General features: G+C 43.7%; 1 protein-coding gene across 1 annotated transcript in view; it reads left to right on the top strand.

Annotated features, from left to right (window-relative positions):
- Window positions 1-18420, top strand: part of LOC131591564 (scm-like with four MBT domains protein 2) — an 85928-nt gene that overhangs the window by 65937 nt on the left and 1571 nt on the right. Inside the window, exons 12-19 of the mRNA XM_058862378.1 lie at window positions 603-645; window positions 1247-1317; window positions 2452-2591; window positions 6769-6878; window positions 13822-13997; window positions 15463-15635; window positions 17366-17614; window positions 17764-17892. Of these exons, the coding sequence (XP_058718361.1) occupies window positions 603-645; window positions 1247-1317; window positions 2452-2591; window positions 6769-6878; window positions 13822-13997; window positions 15463-15635; window positions 17366-17614; window positions 17764-17892 (1091 nt within the window). The remainder of the gene's footprint in view (window positions 1-602; window positions 646-1246; window positions 1318-2451; window positions 2592-6768; window positions 6879-13821; window positions 13998-15462; window positions 15636-17365; window positions 17615-17763; window positions 17893-18420) is intronic.

Raw genomic sequence — 18420 nt, 5'->3', positions numbered from 1 at the left:
TGAAAGCTCAGTGGCTTGGTGTTCTCCTGTTCCAACACATCCAATCTCAAGCCACCAGGTGAAAAATTTGCCTCACTGTTTATATTAATTAACCTCTGAAAGGCAAATTTTAAAATTTATCAGCCCTTCTGAAGAGTTAAATAATGCTTAAGTTAAAAATCAGGCAGCCAGAGCCTAATTTAGGAGAATACTGCTATGGCAACATTATGCAGCCTTATCACAATTTATAGCTGGGGATAAATTATGCTGGAGGTAATCATGCTTGTAAAATGTAATCTTATCCATATGTGTTTCTGTATGGAAAAATATTTGTGTTTTTATTTTAATTTTTTTTCTTTTATGCTGATCCCATAAAACACAATATTAGCATTCCAGAGGAAAGATTAAATGTATTATTACATCCTTAAAGTAGGTTTTAATGATGTAGTGATTTACTTAAAAAATACCAAGAAAAAATGGTGATAGTAATTAAGTGCCATTTCATTGTGTTCGAAGTCGTTTTATAGTCAGTGCATTTACACAGCTTTTTATGTATTCTGGGTGTACTTAACAGGACAGAAGGGTACAAAACTAATTCTTTCTTCCTTTCTTCATTTTTGCAGTGCGAAGGAAGAGGAGAATTGCAGTTGTGCAACCAGAAAAACAGTAAGTTGTTTTGGGTTTTTTTGTTATTTAAGGAGGTGTTTTTACAGGAATGCATCGGGTCTTCCTGGGGGATAATACACAGCAGCTGTGTAGCTTGGTAACTACTGCCCAGATACTGCAGCACAGCCAGCAAGAGGATTCTTTTAAGGCTGAAATATTTGTTAGCATATTAGAAAGTCTACAACAGCAATTTTTTTACTGGTTGGGGCTCTACAGCCTCTGTCTGAAGGCCAGCAAGGGATGCTTAGGGAGGATGGACATGTACCAGGAGGGCATTTCCTTGTCTAGCTCTTTCCGTTTGTAGAAACTTGAATTTAAGGGGTTTAAGGGAGGATATTTGAAGCCTGGAGGTCTAAAGCTGGCACATCAGAGTATATTTTTAAAGAAGGGCTGGATGTGGCTCCTTGGTCTGCAATACCCCGGTCTGTGATCAACCTTGTGGAAGTGGAATTGTGTTGGATGTATCTCCATTCCTCACCCCAGGCTGTAGGTGGTGTATCTTTTGGTCCAGCCTGAGGACTGGTTTTAGCCCTTTGTCCTGTCTGATGCTATTAAATGCACCAAATACTCTACTAAATATACCAAATTTCTCTTTTAACAGGTTACCATCCGCAGTGCCTGTTGAGAAAATACCTCACGACCTCTGCCCAGTTCCTCAGCTAGACACAACAGGTAAGGATCCTTATTTCAAAGAGCCATGTCCTGTATGGAAGGGGAGGACCCCAGAAAGGCAATGAGTTGTCATCGGGGTGGGGACATGGAACTACATCCTCAGGGAGTGTAAGGTGGAGTGAGCCCACCTGATATGCAGCAGGTGAGGATCTGGTTCTCCACGTGCTTTCTGGGGTTATCAGAGTTCCCCTGGAGCTTGTCCATTTCACATGGTGATGTTAAGGCAAGGCTGATGAATCTGTCTGGTGGAGAAGGGTGCAGGTTGTTAATTGACACCAATGAAATTGGGTACAGCAGGACCTGGTGGGTCATCTGTGTTACATCAGGACTGTGTGGTGTGGCTGCTGCTTCTGCTAAAGGCAGATTCCTCTCCCCTTTAGCAGCAGCAGGAGGCTTTGAGTGCAATATTCATCCAATTAATGGTGTAAACCCAGTGGCAGGGACAGAATTTAGATCCCTTTACTTCAGCTGGCTGTGGGACATGCTGGCATTGCAGCCAACACCCCATTACAGTCAAATGGGGAGAATCAGGGTCTTTCTGGGTTTGATAACCAAAAAAAAGTGGAAAATCACTTGGAAGGCACATGAGCCACATCTAGAAGTTCCCATTTCTCTCCATGGGCTATAAAAGAGCCCAGAGTAATTAGCCCAGAGAAGGAAAACTGCTCTGTAGACCCATGCTGGGTCAGGGAATGGCACTGCAGGGCTTGTGGGGTTGGACAAGAGCTGAAAAGGGGTTACTAAGGCTCTTCACTGAGAGAATGTTCTCCCTGAGCTGGTTCCCTTTCTTTGCGGCTCAGCTCATTCATCCCCTCCTGGCAGGTTACAGTGAGTTGCTCATGTCCCCCTGCAGTGTGAGTTTTGGAAGTGCCCTGGCTCATGTCATGGATTAAATCCTTTCCCAGTCCTCCTTTCAGCAGGGTGTGCAGCCAGGTCAGTCACTATTTAAAACACTTCATTTTCCTGTGCTGGATTGGATTTGAGTGACAAAGGCTTCCCTACCCTCTATCCTAGGGTAGAATTTTGTGCCTCTTTTGTTCTCCTCCCCTTCCTCCCGCATCTAGGAGGAAGAAATGCCCTTGATTTATGATGTAAAAGTGCTACAGGCACCTCACTGCTGCTTTTTCCTTGCAGGCACCATCAATGGGAGATACTGCTGCCCCCAGCTCTACATCAACCACCGCTGCTTCTCAGGTCCATATTTAAACAAAGGCAGGATCGCAGAGCTACCTCAGTCTGTGGGGCCCGGCAAATGTGTGCTGGTCCTTAAGGAGGTATGGAGCTCCCCCTCTCTTTTGGGGGGATTTCAGAGAAAGTGTGAGTCATGGGGAGTTCTGGTGGTTGGGAGCAACTTCAGTGTGGGTTGCCATCAACACAGGAGCAAATAGCAGTGTCATGGAGACATGGGCATCTCATTTTGGAGGTGTAAACAACTCCCCAAGGAGCAGGACATTTGAAGTGGCCCAGCATTGGTCCATGTTACTTTGCAGAAAAAAATCAAGCTTACCATGGCCATAAACTCAAGCTTGTTCTGACTGTGTGCACTAGTTCCAAATTCTGGAAAAGGTGAAGAGAAAATATTCAGGGTGTTGCTGTAGGGGAGATACACCTGATTCCTGGTAGCTGTTGCTGAGATGAGAGAGGTGCCAGCAGCTCAGAGAGCCATGGGCATGATGGAGGTAAAAAATAGCAGCACAGTTGAAGTTCCTGATGGTCCTCAGCCCTTTGCACCCAAGGTCTTGTTCTTACCTCCACCACTGGTGCAGTGAAGCATCCTCCTGTGTGTGTGCCCTTGAATCCCAGTCTTCAGGGAGTAACAAGTAACTCCTGTGCAATGTAGTACCAAACTTACTTTACAGCCTAGCTCTTTATTATTCCCAGCGCCAGCACAAGCTGTGACCCTGTGACCACTGGTTTATTGTGGTTTCTTTTCACTGTAAGAGGCAAGTGAGGTGGCATTGCCTGTCATTTGACATCAGCTGCAAAGTTTGTCTCATTTCTGAGGCATTTTCTTGGAAAACAGGTTGAAACCTGGAGCCAAATACAGTGGAGACATCAGGTACTGCCATCCAGCCATTGCACCTGGGCTGAAAAGTGGTGACTGTAAGGTAGCTATTCTGTATAATAAAGGCTGACTTGAAGTTAAATTAAAATAAATACATTGTCAGGTTTAGTTTTAGTTCTGGGGTCAGAATATTTAATAATCCCAAACAATTCTTCATACATGCCAAGAACTCCTCAGCAACATTGTAAAATAAAACAAGGTGTCTTCTTAAGACTCCAGATCATCTATAACCACCCATCACAAATATACTGTAAAGATTAATTAGCTTCATTGCTTACTGCTCTTATTATTTTTAAGACACCTTGCTCTTTCTCTGTTTAAAAAGAAAATGGGCTATGACAAAAGATGCCTTTTAGGTCTTTGATCATCCAATGAAAGAATACCAGATAATTTTTGCTCTCCCTTCTCTGTCCCACAGACACAGCAATAACCCAAGTCAAAAAAAACAACAGCTTACTGCCCTGCCTTGAAGCCAGCCTGGGATTTAGCATCTCTTGTTGGGTAGGAGGTGTGGGATTATACCTCAGAGCAGGGAAATTGAGTTTCTCCTCACATGAAAGCTGATCATTGAGGTCCTGAACAGGAGAGAAGAGTTGTGATCATATTTTTAGCTGTATCTTGTCAGTGATACCACGTAAGAAAACTTCATCCAGGATTAAGACTGTTTCAAGGGGGATGGCAATAGGAAGTGTGTGAACACAAAAAAGCTGTGATGGGAAGAAAAGTGCTGAACTGCCCAGTGGCATCAGGCACACCAGATAGAAGAGAGCCCCTGTGCACATGAAAATACATGACATGGAGAACTTTATGAATATCAGGTGCTTCTGGAATTGGGCAGAGGCTTGTGATGGTGCTGCGTGGTACTCGCTCAGCTCTGGTCAGCATTTTTTATAATTTTATCAAAATAAAACCTCACTGATGGATAACAGCAAAGGCTGGGCTTACCTAATCCAGCCCCATGCTCCAAGGGACAGGTGGCTGTGCCCAAACCATTGATGATGCAGAGGGCTGAAATTAAACCCCCAAAATCTCAGTCTGGTCACACTCCAGCCAAAGGAAATTTGACCGGTCTGAGATGGTTGATGTAATTTTCCATCTCCAGAGAAAGTTGGAAACTGGTCTAGGTTTCTTCACTGGTTTTGTTTAAATCACAGTTAATTTTTTTCCCAAAATCTGTTTGTTTGCATTTAATAGAGTGTAATATGAAGTGATTCTGTTGCTAGAAGGTACCGCTGTTATTGTGATGATGGATCTTTGCTGTAGGGTAAAATGCCCAACCCAGTGACTCATTTGAGATACAAGAAGAGTTAAAGCCAGAGGTTTTGATATAATTTTTTTTTTCCTTCCCTGATATAATTTTTTTTTTCCTTCCCTGAAAGGGAAATAATTGTTCTTACAAAACACTCTTTTTTTTGAACAGAGTTTAGAAGTTTACAGAGTCCTGCTGGTGACAAGCCAGCTCTGAGAAAAGTCCTGGCACTGTGGGTGCCTGTGCAGGGCTGGAGTTGATTAGGTGTCTGGGAGAACGCCCAGACAGGGCCACACTGGTGTTGCAGGGTTGGGTTTCGTTTTCTTGCTCATTTCCTGGCTATTCTGACAACTCATACAAGCACCATTTCACTGGTGAGGGGGCAGGACAGCACTGTTGGTGGAAATTGGTCAGCAAGATGCTTTCTGCCCCAAATTTCCCACCAGCTAGCAGGATGGGTGTAGAAGTGTGCTTAAGCAGAGCTTTCCCAACAAACTCCTGCATAGGGGTTAAATAACTCCCTGGATTTGCTGATCAAGGCACCTGATGAGCTGTGAATGAGTGTGGCAGCTCCCCAGGAACTTGATGTTTTTGAAAACCCTCTTCTGGCTTCCTGACATCAGTTGTCAGGGTCCAGTGCCCCTCAGTTTGTGTGGGGAAAGACCAGCAAGAGATGTGGGTGAGCAGCTGGAAGGGCTCACTCAGAAACTGTCTTTTCATAGCATTTTAAAATGGTTTGTGTTGGCTGGGACCGTAAGGATCATTCAGTGCCACCCCCCTGCCATGGGCAGGGACTTTCACTGTCCCAGGTTGCTCCAAGCTCCATCCAGCCTGGCCTTGGACACTTCCAGGGATCCAGGAGCAGCCAGGGCCTCACCACAGGGAAGAATTTCTTCCTCATATCCAGTCTAAATCTACCCTCCGTCACTGTCTGGTGTCTCTAATTGGACTTTTTTGAAGAGTGGTTTGAGTAATGTTTCCAAGGGCTCGATGATAAATTAAATTTTGCTCCTAGTAAATATCTATCCAAGCAACTCCAGCCAGTGCCATTTCATGGAGTACTCTGCAGCATTAAGTGAAGACCTTGCCTGAAAATGATTAATCCTGTAGGGTTTTCAAAATGCTAGCAAATCCTCAGGTTGCTGGATTTAGAGGGGGAAAGAAAAACAGCCCAGAAAAAATCAACCAAACAAACATAAACACGTTGGTCACTGCAGTATGACCTAGTTATTTTTTCATTTCTGATGAACTGCATTCATGGGTGCTGGATAAACCTAATGTTCATCATACTGAAATCATTTGCAGGCCCCCAAGGAATTAAGAACAGGCGTTAGGTAAAGAGCTAAATTAAATGAAAGCCAGTCCAGACTCACTGTGGGATCATTCATGTGCATACAATGCAGAGTGTTCAAACACACGGTCTGGTGCTGTTAAGAGATTTGTTTTCCTTGTGTTTATCTCCCTATGCCAAGTGTAGGCTATTAAAGCTTGGATTACCTGAGCCAATAGCAGGAATCATTTTTATTCTCAGTGACTTTGGATTAAAAGGATTGGCACATGTGTTCTCTTGTACGGAGTGGACACACACTGGGTTCCAGGCACACCTCCTGCAAACTCTTTTTGTGGAGACTTCATTACTATTCTGTTAATACAGTCAAAGCACACAACTCTCAGGCTATTGCTGACCTCAGATGTGTGAATTTCCCCTTCAGTGTGCACTGTGTGGTGGTGCATGTGACCTGTACCTGGTTGTGCCTTCAGAACTGTTTCTGGTTTTGTTTTTTTATTAAACTGGTCCTTGATGGATGCAGTCTATAGAATCTGCTTTGGGTGAGAGGGTCTGTCACAAAGGCAAAATTACTGGTTAGCAGATTTTTGGGGTTAAACAGCAGTATTTAATGCAGTTACTTTATCAGACTCAGGTGTTATCTGTAATATGGCAACAATGACCCATTCAGGGACACCTAATACCCATTCAGGGACCCCTCCTCCTTGCATCCAGCACTTTACCTGTGCAGCCAGGATAGAAGCAAGCACCTGTAAGCTACTCCTGCCTGTGCAGCACCTGGGACCATATTCAGTGTGGTCAAGGACTGCTTTTAAACCCATCTTTGTTGTTGGTTTTATCTCCCCGTAGGTTCTCAGCATGGTAATCAATGCAGCTTACAAGCCAGGGAGTGTTTTACGAGAACTGCAGCTTGTGGAAGACCCTCAGTGGAATTTCCAGGAGGAAACACTTAAAGCAAAGTAAGTCTTCAGTGTGTGTTCTTTCATTTGGGAGATTTCAGAAAGGGAACTGACTAGGGGGGAAAAAAGAAAAGATAAGAAAAGATTTTTTTTTTCTATTGTGAGAATTTTACTTTTCTAATTATCGTTTTGCTTCATTGAATTATTTGTCTCATTCCATAGCAACTTCAGAAATGCAGTATTCACCTGAATGGTTCATTTCTATTGTCTTTCTTCAAGCAGCCATCCAGTTTTTGATGAAGTCAAGTCCTGAGTTTTATGATAAGCTGTTCTTAAAAGTTTGGCTATTACTGAATGAACACAATTCCTGTCTTTCTAAATGGAGGAGTATTGCTGTTTTTAAATTAGAGCCTGTCAGGCTAATGCAGAAAAGAAACTGGTGTGAATGAATAGCACCAAAAAAAAGTTTAGACAAATTAGGAGGGACACATTTTTTAGCAGGAATGTGATTAGGGCAAGGTAGTAACAGATCAGAGATTCAGGTCAAGCTTTGATGCCTTTCTAGGATATATTCTTCGGTTCTCTTCTAAACAGCACCAAAGAACACTGAATTCCTCCTTCCAGCATTCAAATCTACCTATTAATGTCTTCTTTATTTAATGGGCACTATGCTTTGGATGTATTTCAACAATCATTGTCTCTCTGAAAGAGGGGAGTCGCACCTAAGCTCTCTCCAGAGTCCTTCTGAAGAATAATTCTTCCCACTTGAAGATGGATGTCAACAAATATTTCTTTGAAGAAAGCTCTCTCTGTTGACTAATGGTCACCTTGACTTTTAAATACTGTAGTTAAATGCAGTGAATCTCACCCTTTGTACTGAACTCTGTAACTCCTTTTCAAAGAAAAGCAATTTTCTCTTGGTTATTTGATATGAATAGCTGCAAAAAACAGCACTATTGATGGCTACTGTATTTGCTCTTTGCCCATGCAGATATAGCAGAGAGTTCATCTCTTTCTGGTTGAGAGAGGGAGTTGAGAAAATTTTACTCTGCATACACTTAAACTGCTTTCCTGAAGAAGGATTGCAACTGAAATAAAACTCTACTAGAAACATCTTATTTTTAATTTGCTTCTTTCACCCATGTGGAATGTCAGGCTTTTGTGTTTGTCAGTGGAGATGTTGTGGATGGAAATCTAAAAGTCAACCTTGCACATTCAGATTTTCATTTAAAACAAGTCTTTGTCCATGACCTGGTTTTCATTGATTCCAGGATCCCACATCTTGTGCTACAAATATCAGATAATTCACTCCTTCAGGTACTTAGCAGCTGTGAAATCAAGTTGTAATGCCCTATATTACTTAACATCCTCTCCTGCAGAGAGCTGAGCTTAGTCAGTGTTCCTATTAGTGGTATCCTGAGTAGGATTTTGTTGGGGTTTCCCATTTGAGTGTGGAGATCTGCATTGTGCAAAAGCAGAAATATCTATTTCTTAAGGCTGCTGCAATCCATATTTCTAATGGGAGACAGCCTGGAAAATGTTTAATTGACCATCCATGGTACCGTTTTATGGCCCCCCAGTCACAGTCCTTGTACATGTTCCTGTGTGCTGGCTGCCCCAGAGACCTCAACCTCAGCTCTCCAGAGAGTCAGGAAGCATCTTTCAACTTTATTAAGCCACAGAATGGATCATCCCAGGCTCAGAGCCGGGACAGCAAGTTTTGAAGTGACTTCTGAGAACAGCAGTGGATTTTCTTCCAGTGTGGCATTGCCCTCTGAGGAGACAAAGCTCATAGGGGCAGCACCTTGTTCCTGCAGCTCTCTGGTTTCTGTGGCTGATCTCTTCACAGAGCAGTGCTTGCCTGTGGGTAGTTTGAGTACTTTTAATAGTGGATGGCAGAGGGTTGACATGCCCCAAGACTGTCTGGCTACCCTAGCATTCCTTCTTTTTTCCTCCTTTAGTTTGCTTGAGTTGCTCCATTCAGAGGTTTTAGTTGCATCTGGTTGTTTAGGAGCAGAAAGTAAAATACAGTCATGAAACCAGATACCGTGGAGCGTGCAAACAGCACATGACACCTTCCAGCAGGTGTGACAGTGCTCCAGAATCTTAAACAGAGACCTGTAATGAGCAGCAGAGCCCTGCAACGAGCAACTTCCAGCTCTGTGAGCTCTGGATGGTGCCTGTTGCTAAGGATGACAGCTCCAGAGCCAGCTGTGATGGGACACATCGTGTCACCACCTTCTTTCTGATGTGGACGGGCACCTCCTTGCATCTTGGCGGTGCTGTTTGTTTGCAGTGCCTGCAGTAGGGTAGAGTAAAGGGATTGGTGAAGAGAAGGCTGCTTTTCCCACTGTCCCAAATGCAGGGTTTTCCACTGCCAGGAATGCATTATCTCAGTCTTGGGGCAGCCTGCATTTAGTTCACTCTGCTGTCATGAGTGACCACTGTGGAATCAATTACGCTCACCTTGCAAAGAAGATAAAACAATTTAGATTGTCCAGAGAGATATTTTTGCAGTGTGTGATGGCAGCCGTTTCCCATCAGCGCTGCTGGCTCTGTGTGAGAAGAGTCAAACCTGATTTATTGGTGATGATGTGTTAGAAATGTCAGGTTTGATCCTCCTGAGTTCCCATGAGGGCCAGTTGAAGCTGTCAGCATTCAGTCCTTATAGTTTGATGCTCTTAAGTTCAGTTCCTACATCTTGATTTGCCTTCCCAATTTTACATGAAACGCTTAAGGGACTTCATGCTTTTCAAGGGTTTTCGTTTCTAAGGACTGATAATGGGGCTGTTTGGATTTACTCTTTTTTGCAGGACTTTGGACATAAACAAAAGCAGTGTGTGCAGAAAGTTATCTCCTGGGTCTTGTATGAAGCCCAGTTGATCAAAATAATAGAGATGAGTATTCCTGGGCTCCTTCATTCAGTGAAATTCTGAAAGCTTCTCAAATCCGGTAGCTGAACTTCAGGAATATTTACCCCTATGCCAGACATCATTGCTTATTTATGAGGCATTTCAAAGAAAGCCCTTTCAGTGCAGTTGCTTTAGAAGATTGCCTTTAACTTGTGATAGGTGAAGCTGAGGTGTTTGAAATCTTCTTTGCCTCAGCCTTTGCTAGTGAGGGTTGGCTCTCTGGCCTCCCAGGGCCCTGACGGTGTTTGAGGGAGAAAAGTGTTACCCACAGTAGATGGAAAAGAATCTAAAGACCCTGGAAGCAAACTGGATGTGCACAAGTGCATGGAAGCAGTTGGGATGCAGCCAGCTCTGCCCGGGAGAAGTGGCCAATGTCATTGCAAGGCCACTCACTGGCGTGTTTGAAAGTTGATGAGGATGAGGGAAGAATCCTAATTTTTGGAAAAGGCAATTACCACACCCCTCCTTAGGAAGGGCAAGAAGGAGGATCCAAGTATCTACAGGCTGCCAGCTTAACTTTCTTGGAAAGGTTATTAGCCAAATCCTCTTGGAAGCCATTTCTGAGAACATGCAGGACCAGTGGGGGTCTGGCAAGAAGCAAAGGGCGAGTTGTGCCTGATGTGATGAGGTAACTGGTTTGGTGTTGAGGAGGGAGCAGTGGAAATTAATTTGTGTTCATTGTGAGCAAGGCTTTCCAAACCAGGATCAGTGGAATGACTTAAACCTTTTATTTCTGTAATCAGAAGGAGACTTAATGAGACAAGGCCTTACAACCAGAGCATTCCAGTGCCCTTTCTGAATCCTGTGTTCAAGAGTACAAAATGCCACTGGATGGTTAAATAGCCTTGAAGGATGTTAACTTTTTGTGTTTGGCAGACAGACAAAATAGAAATTTCTTGCGAAGAATAGAAAGGAGCTTTCAGTCCCCCAAAAGAAAATTGAGACTTTTATCTACTGAGTTGTTTGAATTAGTCTCAAGAATTGTCAGAATGCCTTAGAATGGAACTTTTGAAAATGAGGTTCTTAATGTTCTTGGTGTATGACAAGTTTTTCAGCACAAGACTTTCTGTGCCATCACACAGCAGTCCCTAACTGGAGCTTCTAGAAGGCACTATGTTCTCATGAACCTCTAATCTATTGTAGGGAGCTTCAACAGAATAATTCTTTTGCTGTTCATTTAATATTTTTGCTTATGGATCAGCAGGCATATCTTTCATGGAAATAGTTCCAGCCTTAAGGTTTTCTCCAAGTTTGGGATCTGAGGGCAGAGAAAGGGGAAGAGGAAACTAATATTCTTTGGTTTTAGCTGATTTTTTTTTTTAAAAAAAAAGAACAGCAATTTATAAGAAAACTGAAAATATTATCCTTGACACAGCAATTTTCCAAGTCTCCAGTGCTGCCATGCTGTGCATGCAGATAAATGCTGCTTGCAAGTGGTTGAGAAGATAGGAGCCCTGGTATAAAAACATAAATTGGAGCATCAGTAGTTGGTAACTTTTTGAGAGATGCTAATGGAAAAGGTTTTCTGACAAAGGAGCTCCTTCTACATGGCTGTCCTAGAAACAGCTCAGATTACATTTGGTGGTGCCTGTGTTAAGAATCTTTAGTGTGTGAGGAATATGGAAAATATTAGTAGAACCTGGTTTATAGTTGAAAGAGGTGCTGCCAAGACCAAAATGATGTAAAAAATATTGCTGTGGCCAGTACTAACACCTTGAGTTATTGAGACTGATTGGTGCAGTCATGGAGATCTCCATTTTGCCATCCTCTCAGTTAATTAAAATGTATGTTGCATTCAAAGCAGACTATGAAATCAGTCAGTTGTTCATTTTCCTAGTTTCATCTTTTCCTTTCAGCAGGCACTGTAGTACAATGGGTCCTTCCTGGGCAGCCGAACACAATAGGAAGCACACAGTTAGAGAAAGTCAGCCATCCTTGAATAATACCCATCAGGCTGCTTTCTTAGCTTATAAGAATGAAGATCAAGAGGCAATTTGATTAGAGTGCTTTTGCAGGGAAACAAAACCAGATGCAGTCTTTTCATCCTAGTGGTGAAAGTCAGAACAAGGACAAATAAATGTGAGTTAAATTCAGATTTATCCAGACATAAAATGAGGTGTAGGTACAGGTGCTCCCTGTGCCATGATTCTTCCAGTGTGAAGGCTGGTGCTCGTCTGGAAGTGCTGGTTTAGTCCAAGCAGAGTTATTTGGGTCCAGGTGAAAGCAGCACAGTGAAATCTTGCTGCCTGTTGCAGACTCACTGACCCAACGATCCAGGCTCTCATTAAACTTAATGGCTCCTGGAGAAGTAATAAGTGCAGGAGTCTTTTCAAACACATTGAGAAGAAATATAAAACTTTTATAAGTAGATGCATTTAAATGCCTCTGGCATTTGGTGGTTTTTGTATTAGGTATTGCCAAGCCCTCCTCAGCCAGCCTGCATCTGCAGCTGTTTCATAGGGAAGCTGGGATCATAACAGTGCTCTGTACCTGAAAGGAACACTTTTCCCTTTGCATCACCTGTCCAGGTCTTTAAGGGTATGTGAAAAGTTGTCTCATTGAACCATTCATGCATTCAGGTGAATGAATCTGGTGAAGGATTGTCTTGGCACCAAATGGGGTATCAGAGCCTGGCACCTTGCAGGAATGCTCATTAAGATTTTATGCTGAGGTGATAATTTGGATTACAACCTGAGGATGGTCGGACTGGGCTGTTCTCAGACCCAAGTTTCATTTGGGTTTCCCCATTATAACACTTCATGTGCCACAGTTTCAAACCCTTTACTCACACCCCTTTGTTTCAGAAAGAGCTGTCTGAATGTTTTAACTCTCTGGTCACATATTTATTTCATCACCTCCTTCCCTTCCTCTCCCGTATCTATCAGAAGCTGCTAGGAAACTGCAGATCTTTATACACTGACAAATGCTTTGTTTCATTTTTCCTGGTGACTGTATTTTTGTCTTTCCTTGCCTCCCATCCAGTAATCTTTCTTCCACTGTTGTTCCCTCTTTTTCTTTCGTTGTATGTTACTTTTCCCTCCTCTGAGCACATTTGTAATGCCAGTACCGGGCTCTGGCGTGGCTGTCTCTTGTGTTGCATTCCTCAGGATGCGTAAGAGATGTTTCAAAAACCTTATCTCACTCTTTACAACAGCTTGCTGCTGCTGTTTAATAAATTACGGGGATAATTGGTTTTCCAGGGTTCACATCTACAATGTGGTACAGCAGGGATGTAACTGTATCTTTCTCAGCCATTTATCGCTCAGAAACACTTTGTATGAAACACTGAAATAAATGTTTTAGTGGCATAGCAAATTTAAGACAAACCTTTCATTGCAGGTTTCTGCTCCAGGCATTCCCTGTAGGAATCAGTTTTTAGGGCCTGTTGCTACAGCCCTGTTAAAAAACTCCAGAGACTCCTGATGAGTTCCTCAGGTTTTGTAGTGCCCACGTCTCAGAGTGGTGAAGTCATCTGGTCCTGGCATGGCAGAGATTGTTGTTTCACCCAGATACTTCTTCACAATGAGTTTATCCTGATAGCCACAGCTGGCACCATGAGTCTTGGGAATTGTTGTGAGCTGGAATGTGATATGGAAGCAGGAAGGATGGCAGTGGAGAAAACCAAAGTGCACTGGGGGCTTAGAGAGCTAGTCCAAACACAGGGTGGTGACCAGAAAGCTCTGCAAGGTGTATAAACATCTGATCATGGGCCAATATATGAAGAGAGACTGCATCCCTCTCCCAAAAACTTTGCATTAGTTCACAATAAGGGCTTGCTGTCCTGTGTAGTATCCTCACCAAGCTTGCTGAGATTTTTCTTCCTTCTCTTGCCACATCTACAAATATATCCAATGTGAACATAGATTCCTTCCCAAATCATGTCCACACCTTCAATTTATTTCACACTTTCCTTCCTTCAGTCCATCTGAAACGGAGCCACTAAAAAAAGCAGACCTATTCCACCTGCATTCTCAAGAGAAACACTCCCAAAAGTCCCTGGGGAGGATCTCTCCGTGGCAGAGGAGAGTCTGCTCTGTAGCACCACAGGATTTTGCTGGATGGGTGACATGGGGTCCTGTTCTCCTCCCTAGGTACAGAGGGAAGACGTACAGGGCGACTGTGAAGATCGTGCGGACATCAGACCAGGTGGCAGATTTCTGCAGGAGGGTCTGTGCCAAGCTCGAGTGCTGCCCCAACCTCTTCAGCCCTGTGCTGGTGGCTGAAGTCTGCCCCGAGAACTGCTCCATCCACACCAAAACCAAGTATAGTGAGTATTGGAAAAATGCCTCTTGGTGCTGGAGCCAGAGAAGTGGGAGATGGTGTGTGGTGAAGAGCAGGAGTTGTGTGATCTTTTAATACTGATGAGGATTCATCTCATCTAAGAGCAGTTATTTAGTCCTGAGGCCATCTGAGGTTCCCTCAGAATCCTGTAGCAGAAAACTGTCTCTCTCACTCCATCCTAATACATCTGTTTGAATGTCATCACTTTTTATAAGTCTTGACTTTAATTCATATCTAAAGTTAACACAAAGAGCACATAAAAGGAACCTGCAGTGGGAAGCTGAGATTTTAACTTGCTGCATCTGAGACAGCTTTGTTAGGTGAGATGAGTCCTCTTGGTAAAGAGTTTCTGGCATGCACACCAGCACAGGCCAGAACCACAGTGCTGAGGTGCTGGAAGGTTTGGGAACACTGACTCTCTACTCAGAGTGTTTAATATTTAAATATGACCCTGCCTGTTCAGGAAGGCTGTTGTTAAGTGTTCAGTGCTTTTTGTTGTCAATATTACTTATATTAGTGGCTCTTAAACAGGTCAGGAAAGTGGAAGTGAGTTTTGTCCTTCCACAAAGGTTGCAGAAAGCAGTAAAATTGATCTAAAGCAATTCTTTTGAGTTCGGTGCTGGAGTAGAAGGAGAAAGGTGCTCAGGGGGATACTGAGATCTCTGGGTTTCTGTGGGATTCTACACTTGAGCTGGAGTCCTGGCTCCCACAGGTAGCAAATGGAGAGCTGGAGGAGGGCAGCTGGGGGAGCTCCAGCTGAGGTTGTCCCATCTCAAGGTTGATGGTTTATGTGTCTGGATGATTTTTTCCTCAAAACTCCAATGATTTGCTGAAAAGGCCTCAGTTCAGTTATGAACTTTGACATGGGTGCCAAGCACCATTTTAGTTGCCTTGGGAGACCCTTGCTGGTGAAGGACAGAGTGTCTTTCATCCCCAGAGTGTGTCAAAAGGCATTTAATACAAACATTTAATGTAAGGTCAGAGGACCCTCACATGCTTAATTTCAAGCTTGGCCACAAAATAGCTGAAAGTAATAAAAGCCCGTTCCTTTGTACGTGATTGAGGATAGCTGGGCCTCTCCCCTCTCTGCTGAAAACTTTAGCAGAGTGGAAGGGTGTCTCAGACTGTTACCTCACACAGAACTGCACTGGACCAAATCTGGAACTTGTTGGCCTCTTTCCCTCCAAGTCACTTCTCAGCTCTGCCTAAACACGTTGTTAAATTCTGAAGTCTTCATTCATCATCAATAAATCTGGGTACATAAGAGCTGTAACACTTTGTGCTAGTCCAGCACGACCTATTTATGCTGTACATTTTTTTTCCAAATCAATGTATTTTAAAGTTTAAATTGCACTTAGACTACAGTCCTGAACCTGTAGCAAGGAGCAAGCCAAGGTTCCCTTCTTTGGGTGGTTAAAGTTTTTAATGGGAATTGTGCTTTATTTCTCCAGCTTATTATTATGGGAAGAGGAAAAAAATCATTAAGCCACCAATTGGGGAAAATAACAACATGAAAAGTGGCCATGTCAAGCCAGCCAGACGCAGAAAGAGGCGGAAATCTATCTTTGTGCAGAAGAAAAGGAGATCATCAGCTGTGGATTCAAATGCTGCAGGCTCTGCAGAGGTTTGTGTCACACTGGGATAAATCAGCAAAAACCCCTTGGTGCCTTCTTGTTCCCCATTCTGCATTTTCCTTTTGGGGGGCATCTCAGCACACCTGAACACTTCCAGTTACTGTTTTGGATCCTTCCTTGCTGCTCTGTTCTTCTAAGGTCAGACTGGTTTTATTGGGGCACTTTGGGGATTTTTACCTTGTCCATTTCAGAGGTAGCAAGCAGATTTTTTGCTCCCACCTTCCCAGTGCTCACTGGCTGACATGCTGTCTAATAGATCTTTATTTTAATTCCTTCCTTAAAAGCAGGCAGATGAGCCTGTTGGATGCTTTGCACAGCATTTAGCAGAGTGAAGGAGCTCTGTGATCCATGTCTAAGATCTCCCAGTATTGTAATAAATAATAATAGCTCATAGCCATTGTGGTTTCCAGGAATTGTATTTTTTTTCATTTACTATTCCTAACATTTTTGGCTCACAACATCAAGCCGTAGCATACAAGTAAATGGTTTGTGTCCCAAATACATGAAATTTGAGGGCTCAGTCTTCCCAGTCTGCTGTGTGATACAGCAAGGTCTGAGCCTCAGCAAAGATTCATGTCCAGATTAAACCTGGAATAGACTTAGTTCTGTGTGGGCTGTTTTCCTGGGGCTTTTCCCATGGTGGCAATAACAGAGCTCATGTGTGGCTTCACTTCCTCAGCTGAGTGCCAGTGATTGCTGCTTTGTGCAATGTGAAATAAAATTGGTTTACTTAAATTCCCTCTACTTCAGCTAGAGGAGGTTATTTTATTCAGCTTTCAGTTGATTGCCTGCATCTTCATGGCTTGGTCCTCATTTAGGTGTAGTTCTGCTTCATTTCCTCAGATTATACCTGCTTCAAAGGAACTTAAACTTATGTTAAGCCTAAATCAACCATTAGCCAAGTTTTTCAACCTTTCAGCCAATACAACTATCTTTGTCTAAATTGCTCTTTCACTCAAGACCTGAGCATGGGCTTTGGGTGCCTGCTCACATTTGGATCAGAGATAAGCTGTCAAAGCCATTTGGGCAAGTTATATGTATATAAAGTTCAAAATGCACAGTTTCCATCAGTTGGTGTGTGTTTGTAAGCCCTGTGTGACAGAAATAAGAATCTGGTATAATACTTCAGATGGAACTTTGGGCTTGACCTCCAGCAGTTCAGTGTTGAGCTGAAAGCAGGGAAATCTGGGTGAAATCCTCTGTCCTGAGTTTACAGAAATGTTACTGAAAGAGTGCTATCCTGAACATCTAGACATTTTTGAAAGGCACCAAAATTCCCCTTTTTTCATGACCAATTGCACCCAGACCAATTTGAAGCAATGTGAAATTTAAAGTCAAGCCTGTTTCTGATCTTATTTCATCTCAGTCAACCTGAATTTCATTTTATCCTCTTAGTATTTTCCATTTCTCCTCCTGTGCATCTGCAGCGCCACAAGTTTGGAGATACCAGCCCAAGAGAGAAACATTTCATGCCAGATGAGTTATTGCTCTTGGCCTTTAGTTGGGAGGAGAAAAAGAATTTCCTGCCACATACTTTTCCTTTCTTCTGCCTTTTGTACCAAACCTAAATCAGGGCTAATTCACTTAGCGCTGTAATGAAAACGTAATTAGGTTGAAATAAATGTTACCCCGGACCAGCACAGCCACGGGAACGCAGTTTGACCCCGTGCCTTTGGATTTGCTGCTGTATCCATCTCCTGGACGCTGTTTGTCTGTGCAGGAGAGCGAGGATGACGAGCCGGACGCGATGGAGGACGAGACGGGGAGCGAGGAGACGAGCTCGGAGCTGCGCGATGACCAGACGGACACGTCCTCGGCCGAGGTGCCCTCCACCAGGCCCAGGAGAGCGGTCACCCTGCGGAGCAGCGCCGAGATGGACAGGCCTCCTCCCACGGAGAGAGCCCGGCGGAGCCGCAGACCCCAGCCCCACTCCTACAGCGAGGCAGAGAAGGGCACACCAGCCAAGGAAGTAAGTGTGTCCCATTTCATACAGAATTCCTCCTAAATTAACCTGCACTGCCAAACCCTGCTGGCCTGAGGAGGGCATCCCTGCCCTGGCTCTCCACGGGAGGTAGTTTGCTTTATGAAGGCCTTTCTTCATTATTTTTTTCCTCACAGGAAATTAAGCAAGAAGAGGAAGAGAAGCTCATCCTGGACAGTAACCCATTGGAGTGGACTGTGACTGATGTTGTGAGGTTTATTAAACTCACCGACTGTGCCCCCCTTGCCAAAATATTTCAGGAGCAGGTAGGAGTGATTTTATCATGTGTCCCTTTGTGTCTGTGGTGCCTGTTCTTGCTGGCTGGGCCTGGGGATTTGTTAAGAGATCATGACCAGACTTCAGATCCGTTAGGCCAAGTTATAACACCAGTTCTGGCAAGACATGAAAACCCTTAGAAATTTGAGTCAGAGCCTTGCCAGGTCCTCAGAAAGTCCAGAAACAAAATAGCCTTGTGAAAAACCCTTGTGGAAATCAGGAGGTTTAGTCCTTTCATGCCAAGGTCCACGGTGCCATACTGATGGCCCATAAGTAGGAGCCTCAGTGTAAAAACAGCGTAAAAAATGGTTACCTGATATATACCAGGCTTTCTCCTGGCCACATGGGCTCCATCCTGTTCTGAAATACTGGCCTGGGAAGCAGAAAAGTCCTGCTGGAAGCCCAAACTGGCTGACTGAATTTTCCTGTTAACACCTAGGTGTCCCAAGTGTGTAGAAAACCTAACTACGTTCCTCTGAAGATGTGCTAGACAGGTCTTGAATGACCTAAATTCAGGA

This window comes from Poecile atricapillus, chromosome W (assembly GCF_030490865.1).
Source record: "Poecile atricapillus isolate bPoeAtr1 chromosome W, bPoeAtr1.hap1, whole genome shotgun sequence".
NCBI classification, from domain to species: Eukaryota; Metazoa; Chordata; class Aves; order Passeriformes; family Paridae; genus Poecile; species Poecile atricapillus.
The sequence above is the reverse complement of the archived record's forward strand: the minus strand, read 5'-3'. Positions and strand labels throughout refer to the sequence as shown.